The sequence below is a fragment of the Calidris pugnax genome, unplaced genomic scaffold (genome assembly GCF_001431845.1).
Source record: "Calidris pugnax isolate Ruff unplaced genomic scaffold, ASM143184v1 scaffold397, whole genome shotgun sequence".
In the NCBI taxonomy this organism is placed as follows: domain Eukaryota; kingdom Metazoa; phylum Chordata; class Aves; order Charadriiformes; family Scolopacidae; genus Calidris; species Calidris pugnax.
Window position 1 is genome coordinate 122,119 of NW_015091103.1, and position 9,825 is coordinate 131,943.

The 9,825-nt window shown below is 52.6% G+C and overlaps 1 protein-coding gene across 1 annotated transcript in view; it reads left to right on the top strand.

The window, feature by feature from the left end:
- Positions 1–9,825, top strand: part of LOC106897389 (IgGFc-binding protein-like) — a gene marked incomplete at its 3' end in the record, with an annotated part of 68,806 nt that overhangs the window by 36,713 nt on the left and 22,268 nt on the right. Inside the window, exons 8-12 of the mRNA XM_014957986.1 lie at positions 2,050–2,617; positions 4,553–4,752; positions 5,125–5,266; positions 6,038–6,369; positions 7,720–8,358. Of these exons, the coding sequence (XP_014813472.1) occupies positions 2,050–2,617; positions 4,553–4,752; positions 5,125–5,266; positions 6,038–6,369; positions 7,720–8,358 (1,881 nt within the window). The remainder of the gene's footprint in view (positions 1–2,049; positions 2,618–4,552; positions 4,753–5,124; positions 5,267–6,037; positions 6,370–7,719; positions 8,359–9,825) is intronic.

The window sequence follows — 9,825 nt, forward strand, 5'->3', positions numbered from 1 at the left end:
CACCTTGCGGTTGACGCGCGGCAAGCGGGGACACGTCATGGTAAGGTGGCACTTTTTTGGAGGCCCAACTCTTTCTGGTGACAAGGTCTGTGGGGCTCATGTTGGGGGGGACACGAGGGACACAGTGGTGGTGGGTCCACGCGTGGTGGTTCCACCTCTTTCTGGTGACAAGGTCTGTGGGGCTCACGTTGAGGGGACAAGAGGGACACAGTGGTGGTGGGACCACACGTGGTGGTTCCACCTCTTTCTGGTGGAACATGTGGTGGTTCCACCTTCTTTCTGGTGACAAGATCTGTGGGGCTCACATGGGGGGGACAAGAGGGACACAGTGGTGGTGGGACCACATGTGGTGTTTCCACCTCTTTCTGGTGGAACATGTGGTGGTTCCACCTTCTTTCTGGTGACAAGGTCTGTGGGGCTCATGTTGAGGGGACAAGAGGGACAAAGTGGTGGTGGGACCACGTGTGGTGGTTCCACCTCTTTCTGGTGGAACATGTGGTGGTTCCACCTTCTTTCTGGTGACAAAGTCTGTGGGGCTCACGTTGACATTTACCATGGGGCGACACGAGGGACACAGTGGTGGTGGGTCCGTGCATGGTGGTTCCACCTCTTTCTGGTGACAAGATCTGTGGGGCTCATGTTGAGGGGACAAGAGGGACACAGCGGTGGTGGGACCACGCGTGGTGGTTCCATCTCTTTCTGGTGGAACATCCCAGTGTCAAACTCTATGGATTGACGTTGATGGTTGATCTTGAGGTTGATGTTGATCTTTACACCAGCGGAAGGGGGGAACCACCACAGGGGAGCTCTGTGGTCCATCTCTTCTTGGGTGCAAATGCTGGGGTGGTGACATCTCCAGGCCCATGTTGACCTCATTGGGAGGTGACAAGGGACCTGTCCTGGAAGGGGGGGATGGACCTCTTTTGGGTTGCAAACCATGGTGGCCACCAAAGTCTATTGACTCTGGTGTGAAGCAAGACCGTGGTCACACTAAAGCCATGTTTTGGGGTCCACTTCTTCTCAGGTGAGAACCTGGGACCCCAAAACTCATTGTCCCTTGATAGAGCAGAGACCTTCTCCCTGATCTCCAAGACAAAGCCACCCTCGTTCCCACTTTGCCTTCCAGTTTCAAAGTGGGAGCCATAAATTCATGAGAAGGTCAGGTGGAGCCATGAGAAGGTCAGGTGGAAGCATGAGGAGGTTGGGTGAAGCCATGAGAAGGTCAGGTGGAGTCATGAGGAGGTCAGGTGGAGCCATGAGAAGGTTGGGTGGAACCATGAGGAGGTCAGGTGGAGCCATGAGGAGGTCAGGTGGAGCCATGAGAAGGTCAGGTGGAACCATGAGGAGGTCAGGTGGAGCCATGAGGAGGTCAGGTGGAGTCATGAGAAGGTTGGTGAAGCCATGAGAAGGTCAGGTGGAACCATGAGGAGGTTGGGTGAAGCCATGAGAAGGTCAGGTGGAGTCATGAGGAGGTCAGGTGGAGCCATGAGAAGGTCAGGTGGAGTCATGAGGAGGTCAGGTGGAGCCATGAGGAGGTCGGGTGGAGCCATGAGAAGGTCAGGTGGAGCCATGAGGAGGTCGGGTGGAGCCATGAGGAGGCCGGGTGAAGCCATGAGGAGGTTGGGTGGAGCCATGAGAAGGTCAGGTGGAGATATGAGAAGGTCGGGTGGAGCCATGAGGAGGTCGAGTGGAGCCATGAGAAGGCTGGGTGGAAGGTTCTTCCCCCCACCTCAATGGGGGTTCCTACTTCCAAGAGCTTCCTCCTTGTGGCCTCCTTGGGGGTCACTGGAGGTTCTCCCTTCATCCCAGGTGGACTCCATATCCCACCACCTCCCGAGGCCAGGTGGAGCCATGAGGAGGTTGGGTGGAGCCATGAGAAGGTCAGGTGGAGATATGAGAAGGTCGGGTGGAGCCATGAGGAGGTCGAGTGGAGCCATGAGAAGGCTGGGTGGAAGGTTCTTCCCCCCACCTCAATGGGGGTTCCTACTTCCAAGAGCTTCCTCCTTGTGGCCTCCTTGGGGGTCACTGGAGGTTCTCCCTTCATCCCAGGTGGACTCCATATCCCACCACCTCCCGGTCACCCTGAGCCAGGGCCGGGTCTGGGTGCACCAACACGGGATAGACGTCCTTCTTCAGACCGACTTCGGCCTCGTCGTACGCTACGACCTCCTCCACCACGTGACGGTCACCGTCCCGCAGAGCTACCAGGGCCACCTCTGCGGGCTCTGTGGCAACTACAATGGGCAACAGGACGATGACTTCCTCCTCCCCGGTGGCCAACTGGCCCCCAACGCGGTGGCCTTTGGCTCCGCCTGGAAAACATCCGAAGCTCCTTGCAGCGATGACTGTTCCCAGGAGGACTGTCCCGTCTGCAGCGAGGAGAAGAAGGTGGTCCTCCAGAAATCCAACTACTGTGGCCTCCTCACCGTCCCAGAAGGTCCCTTTGGCTCCTGCCACCACCTCATCGACCCCACCTTGTACTTCCAAACCTGCCTCCACGACCTCTGCCTGGCCGAAGGGGACACCCAGGTCCTCTGCCAGAGCATCCAGAGCTACGCCACCGCCTGCCAAGATGCTGGTGGCATCATTGGGGCTTGGAGAAGACCTTCCTTCTGCCGTAAGTTGGTGGGGAGGAGAGGGGCACGGGTGGGAAATGTTCTCCATCCTCCATGGTAGTTCTTCTCCCATGAGGAAGTTCTTCTCCCACATGGAAATTCTTCTCCCATGAGGATATGGAAGTTCTTCTCCCATGTGGACGTTCTTTTCTCATGTGGACATTCTTCTCCCACATGGAAGTTCTCCCACAAGGACGTTCTTCTCCCACGAGGACGTTCTTCTCCCAAGTGGAAGGTCTTGTCCCATGAGGACGTTCTTCTTCCATGAAGAAGTTCTTCTCCCACATGGACTTCTCCCATGATGATGTTCTTCTCCGACCTGGACATTCTTCTCCCATGTGGAATTTCTTCTTCCACATGGATGTTCTTCTCCCACGTGGAAGTTCTTCACCCACTTGGATGTTCTTCTCCCACAAGGATGTTCTTCTCCCATGTGGAGGTTCTTCTCCCACATTGAAGTTCTTCTCCCATGTGGACGTTCTTTTCTCATGTGGACATTCTTCTCCCACATGGAAGTTCTCCCACAAGGACGTTCTTCTCCCACGAGGACGTTCTTCTCCCAAGTGGAAGGTCTTGTCCCATGAGGACGTTCTTCTTCCATGAAGAAGTTCTTCTCCCACATGGACTTCTCCCATGATGATGTTCTTCTCCGACCTGGACATTCTTCTCCCATGTGGAATTTCTTCTTCCACATGGATGTTCTTCTCCCACGTGGAAGTTCTTCACCCACTTGGATGTTCTTCTCCCACAAGGATGTTCTTCTCCCATGTGGAGGTTCTTCTCCCACATTGAAGTTCTTCTCCCATGTGGACGTTCTTTTCTCATGTGGACATTCTTCTCCCACATGGAAGTTCTCCCACAAGGACGTTCTTCTCCCACGAGGACGTTCTTCTCCCAAGTGGAAGGTCTTGTCCCATGAGGACTTTCTTCTCCCATGAGGATGTTCTCCGACCTGGACGTTCTTCTCCCACGTGGAAGTTCTTCACCCACTTGGGTGTTCTTCTCCCACAAGGATGTTCTTCTCCCACAAGGATGTTCTTCTCCCATATGGAATTTCTTTGAAGTTCTTTTCCCATATGGAATTTCTTCTCCCATATGGAATTTCTTCTCTCATGTGGAAGTTCTTCTCCCATGTGGAATTTCTTCTTCCACACAGATGTTCTCCCATGTGGAAGTTCTTCATCCACTTGGATGTTCTTCTCCCACAAGGATGTCCTTCTGCCACGTGGAACTTCTTCTCCCAAGTGGAAATTTTTCACCCATGTGGAATTTCTTCTCCCATGAGGACGTTCTTTTCTCACAAGGACCTTCTTCTCCCACAAGGAAGTTCTTCTCCAATGTGGAAATTCTCCCACATGGACGTTCTTCTTGTATGTTGAATTTCTTCTCCCACATGGATGTTCTTCCCCTGTGTGGAAGTTCTCCCACAAGGAAATTCTTCTCCCACGTGGAAGGTCTTCTCCCACCAGGATGTTCTTCTTCCACGTGGAAATTTTTCTCCCACATGGAAGTTCTTCTCCTATGTGGACATCCTTCTGTATGTGGAACTTCTACTGCCACGTGGAAGTTCTTCTCCCACGTGGAAGTTCTTCTCCCACATGCACGTTCTTCTCTCACATGGAATTTCTTCTCCCATGAGGAAGTTCTCCCACTTTGAATTTCTTGTCCCATGTGGAAGTTCTTCTCCAACATGGAAGTTCTTCTCCCACCTGGAAATTTTTTTCCCCACATGGAATTTCTTCTCCCAGAAGGACATTCTTCCCCCCCTACATGGAAGTTCTTCTCCCACGTGCAAGTTCTTCTCCCTTCCCCTCTCCCCAAATAAAAGCTCCTCACCCCCCAACACCCCCAAGTCCTTCTCCCAGGGTTTCTCCTCAACCCTTCTCCACCACCATGGGACGATTTTTGGGATGACCAACCCTTCCTTCTCCTTCCAGCCCTCAGGTGCCCGGCCAACAGCACCTACTCCCTCTGCACCAACCTCTGCCCCAAGAGCTGCGCGGGGCTGGTAGACCCTTCCAAATGTCCCCAACCCTGCCTGGAAGGCTGCGAGTGCCACCAAGGGTTGGTCTTCGATGGCTTGGGCTGCGTTCCCCAGGAGGAGTGCGGATGCTTCGGGGACGGGGAGTATCACAAGGTAGAAATCTCCTGCATTTTGGGGTAATTTGGGGGGGGTTTTAGGTTTTCCTCTCCTCCGAAGGCCCTGGGTGGGAAAACCCCCTCAATTTTTTCCGTCTTCCACGCGATTCCGTGGTTTCAGGTGAAGAAAATCAGGGCGTTTCCATCTCTCGCGTTAAATAACACATTTTTCCTTCAGAAAAGGTGGAAAAGGGAAAAATGTCGGGGGTTTTTCTACCTATTTTTTTTTTCCTCACAGCACAAATGATAAATTCCTCCGCAATTTGGAACTTTCCATGCCTTTTTCTCTCTCGATATATGTTTTTTTTCCCCTTTCTAATGGGTTTTTCTGCATTTATGGGTAAATTTTGCGCTTCTCACCCCCCAACAGCCCCACGAGTGGATCCTGAGGGACAACTGCCAACAACGTTGCACCTGTGTCCCCGGCGAGGGCTTGACCTGCAGCGGCCACAACTGCACCGAGGACGAGACCTGCGAGATCCGGGAGGGGGTCTTGGGCTGCATCAATCAAAGTAAGGAAAAAAAAAAAAAAATGGGGTTTTTTGAGCGAAAAACAAGAAAAAAAAGGAAAGGTTTTGGAACTGGAGCTGCTCCTCTTTAATTTAGAGGTGGGGGATGAGGGGAAAGAACCCTCCACCCAGGGGACACGGACCCCCCAGATCCCGTCTCCAACCCCAAGAGGGTCAGGAATTGTGGTGGGAGGACTTTGGAAGGGTCAAAGCCCTTCAGAAAAGCCACCTCTTGGCTTTGTGTGTCCCTCCCGATGTCCCATTTTAACCCCGGTGGCACCTTCTCGAAGGACAGGGACAATCTGGGGTAACGACAAACCCTTTTCCGAGCAACGAAGGGAGGGGGAAAAAAGCAGCTGAAAAGGGGAAATTTGGGGTTTGGCGACGGATTGTTGAGCTCTTGGTTTGACATCATGGAGCTGAAGCCCAAGTTGGCCTAAAAAGGAGGGGAAATGGCCAGTTTAGGTCAACTCAAGGTCGAGTTGGCCTAAAAGGTAGGGGAAATGGCCATTTTCAGTCCAACCTGACCTTGACTTGGCCTAAAAAGGCGGGGAAATGGCCATTTTAGGTCAACTCAAGGTCGAGTTGGCCTAAAAGGTAGGGGAAATGGCCATTTGGATTGTTGAGCTCTTGGTTTGACATCATGGAGCTGAAGCCCAAGTGGGGGCAGAGGACACTTGGTGGGACCTCAGCGCCGGTGAAGAGTGTGACATGGGACATGTCCATCACCCGGGCATCTCCTGTGGTTTCTCCCATGGTTTCTCCTCCATCCAGATCCCTGCAAAGCCCTTCGGTGCCGGTCCAAGGAGAGGTGCAAGTTTAAGGACGGCCAAGCCAAGTGCGTCCCATCCCTGGTTGCCACCTGCTGGGCTTGGGGGGACCCCCACTACCACACCTTCGACGGCCTGGACTTCGACTTCCAAGGCACCTGCACCTACACCATGGCCGAATCCCACGGGAACGACACCAGCCTGGTGCCCTTCAAGGTGGAGGGCAAGAACGACGTCCGAGGTGGGGTGAAAAGCGTCTCCTACGTCAGCTTGGCCAAGGTCAAGGTCTACGGCCAAGAGATCACCATCCGCCGGAGGGAAGTGGGCAAAGTCAGGGTGAGTTGGCCTCAAAGGGAGGAGAAACAGCTGGTTTAGGATCAACCAGACCTTGGGTTGGCCTCAAAACGAGGGAAAATGGCCGGTTTTGGCCAACTTGACCATGAGTTGGTCTCAAAGGGAAAGGAAACGATTGTTTTAGGTCAACTCAACCTTGACTTGGCCTCAAAGGGAGGGGAAATCGCTGTTTTAGGTCGACTCACCCTTGAGTTGGTGTAAAAGGGAGGGAAAATGGCCGGTTTAGGCCAAACTCACCCTTGAGCTGGCCTCAAAATGAGGGGAAATGGCCATTTTAGGCCCAACTCGACCTTGAGTTGGCCTAAAAAGGAGGGGAAATGGCCATTATAGGCCCAACAAGATCTTGAGTTGGCCTCAAAATGAGGGGAAATGGCCGTTTTAGGCCCAACTCGACCTTGAGTTGGCCTAAAAAGGAGGGAAAATGGCCAGTTTAGGTCAACTCAAGGTCGAGTTGGCCTAAAAGGTTGGGGAAATGGCTGTTTTAGGCCCAACTTGACCTTGCGTTGGCCTAAAAAGGCGGGGAAATGGCCATTTTAGGTCAACTCGACCATGAGCTGGCCTCAAAATGAGAGGAAATGGCCATTTTAGGCCCAACTCGACCTTGAGCTGGCCTAAAAAGGAGGGGAAATGGCCGTTTTAGGCCCAACTCGACCTTGAGTTGGCCTCAAAATGAGGGGAAATGGCCGGTTTAGGCCCAACTCGACCTTGAGTTGGCCTAAAAAGGAGGGGAAATGGCCAGTTTAGGTCAACTCAAGGTCGAGTTGGCCTAAAAGGTTGGGGAAATGGCTGTTTTAGGCCCAACTTGACCTTGAGTTGGCCTAAAAAGGCGGGGAAATGGCCATTTTAGGTCAACTCGACCATGAGCTGGCCTCAAAATGAGAGGAAATGGCCATTTTAGGCCCAACTCGACCTTGAGCTGGCCTAAAAAGGAGGGGAAATGGCCGTTTTAGGCCCAACTCGACCTTGAGTTGGCCTCAAAATGAGGGGAAATGGCCGGTTTAGGCCCAACTCGACCTTGAGTTGGCCTAAAAAGGAGGGGAAATGGCCAGTTTAGGTCAACTCAAGGTCGAGTTGGCCTAAAAGGTTGGGGAAATGGCTGTTTTAGGCCCAACTTGACCTTGAGTTGGCCTAAAAAGGCGGGGAAATGGCCATTTTAGGTCAACTCGACCTTGAGTTGACCTAAAAGGGAGGGGAAATGGTCGGTTTTGGCCAAACTCTTCAGCCTTCCAGGGGCCAAACCACCCCCCTCCCTCCCCCGGGAACGTGATTTCACGCTCCTGTGGCCACTTTCACGCTGCTGGAACGTGACCACACGACGGTGGCCACCCGCAGGTGAACGGGGTGGTGACGCTGCTGCCGGTGACCCTGGAGGAAGGGAAGGTGCGGGTGACCCAGAGCGGGCTCAGCGCCGTGGTGGAGACAGATTTCGGGCTGCGGGTCACCTACGACTGGAACTGGCACCTCCTCCTCGACCTCCCCAGCAGCTACTACCGACACGTCCGTGGCCTCTGCGGCAACTTCAACCTCAAGCCCGAGGATGACGGCCCTCAGGGTGGAAATGACCACCCACAAGGTGGCCACGACCTCCCCCAGGGTGGCCAAGACCTCCCAGCCGTGGTGGCCTGGGCCCAAAACTGGAAAGCCCCCGAGGAGGACGACCCCTTTTGCTGGGATTATTGTGAAGGCGACTGCCCCTTCTGCGAGGAGGAGGAGAAGGAGCTCTACGGGGGCAACCAGTTCTGCGGCCTCATCAAAAAGGGCTACCAGGGGCCCTTCCAAGGTTGCCACCACCTCGTCCCACCCCGGGATTTCTACCGCAACTGCCTCTACGACGTCTGCATGAGCAAAGGGGCCAAGCAGATCCTCTGCAAGGTGCTGGAGTCCTACGCCGCCACGTGCAGGAAGCAGGGGGCCGTGGTGCACGACTGGAGGACGCCCTCGGGATGCCGTAAGAGGAGGGGAGGGCTGAGGGTGGGGGTCCACTTTTGCTCTATTTCCTCCATTTTTCCACTATTCCCTCCTTGTTGGTTTTTTTTTTTAATTATTTCCACCACTTTCCTTCAATTTCCTCCATTTTCCCTCAATTTCCTCCGTTTTTTCACCATTCCCTCCATTTAATCTCAATTATTTCCTCCATTTTCCCTCAATTTCCTACATTTTATCTCAATTATTTCCTCCGTTTTCCCTCAACTCCCTCCGTTTTTCCACCATTCCCTCCATTTTCCCTCAATTATTCCCTCCATTTTCCCTCAATTATTCCCTCCATTTTCCCTCAATCCCCCCCATTTTCCCTCAGTTCCCCCCATTTTCCCTCAATTCCCCTCGTTTTCCTCAATTCCCCTCATTTCCCTCAATTCCCCCCAATTTCCCTCAATTCCCTCCATTTTCCCTCGATTCCCTACATTTTATCTCAATTATTTCCTCCATTTTCCCTCTATTCCCTCCGTTTTTCCTCAATTCCCCCCAATTTCCCTCAATTCCCCCCAATTTCCCTCAATTCCCCTCATTTCCCTCAATTCCCCTCATTTCCCTCAATTCCCCTCGTTTTCCTCAATTCCCCTCGTTTCCCTCAATTCCCCCCATTTTCCCTCAATTCCCTCCATTTTCCCTCGATTCCCTACATTTTATCTCAATTATTTCCTCCATTTTCCCTCTATTCCCTCCGTTTTTCCTCAATTCCCCCCAATTTCCCTCAATTCCCCCCAATTTCCCTCAATTCCCCTCATTTCCCTCAATTCCCCTCATTTCCCTCAATTCCCCTCGTTTTCCTCAATTCCCCTCGTTTCCCTCAATTCCCCCCATTTTCCCTCAATTCCCTCCATTTTCCCTCGATTCCCTACATTTTATCTCAATTATTTCCTCCATTTTCCCTCTATTCCCTCCGTTTTTCCTCAATTCCCCCCAATTTCCCTCAATTCCCCCCAATTTCCCTCAATTCCCCTCATTTCCCTCAATTCCCCTCATTTCCCTCAATTCCCCTCGTTTTCCTCAATTCCCCTCGTTTCCCTCAATTCCCCCCATTTTCCCTCAATTCCCCCCATTTTCCCTCAATTCCCCTCATTTCCCTCAATTCCCCTCGTTTTCCTCAATTCCCTCCATTTCCCCCAATTCCCCTCCATTTCCCTCAATTCCCCCCATTTTCCCCCAATTCCCCCCATTTTCCTCAATTCCCCCCATTTTCCTCAATTCCCCTCATTTTCCTCAATTCCCCTCATTTTCCCTCAATTCCCTCCATTTCCCTCAATTCCCCTCAATTCCCCTCATTTCCCTCAATTCCCCTCATTTCCCTCAATTCCCTCCCTTTTCCCTCAATTCCCTCCATTTTTCCACTATTTCCTCCATTTTTCCTCAATTATTTCCTCCATTGTTCCTCAAGTATTTTCTCCCCTTTCACTCAAGTCCCCTCATTTCCCTCAATCCCCCCCATTTCCCCTCAGT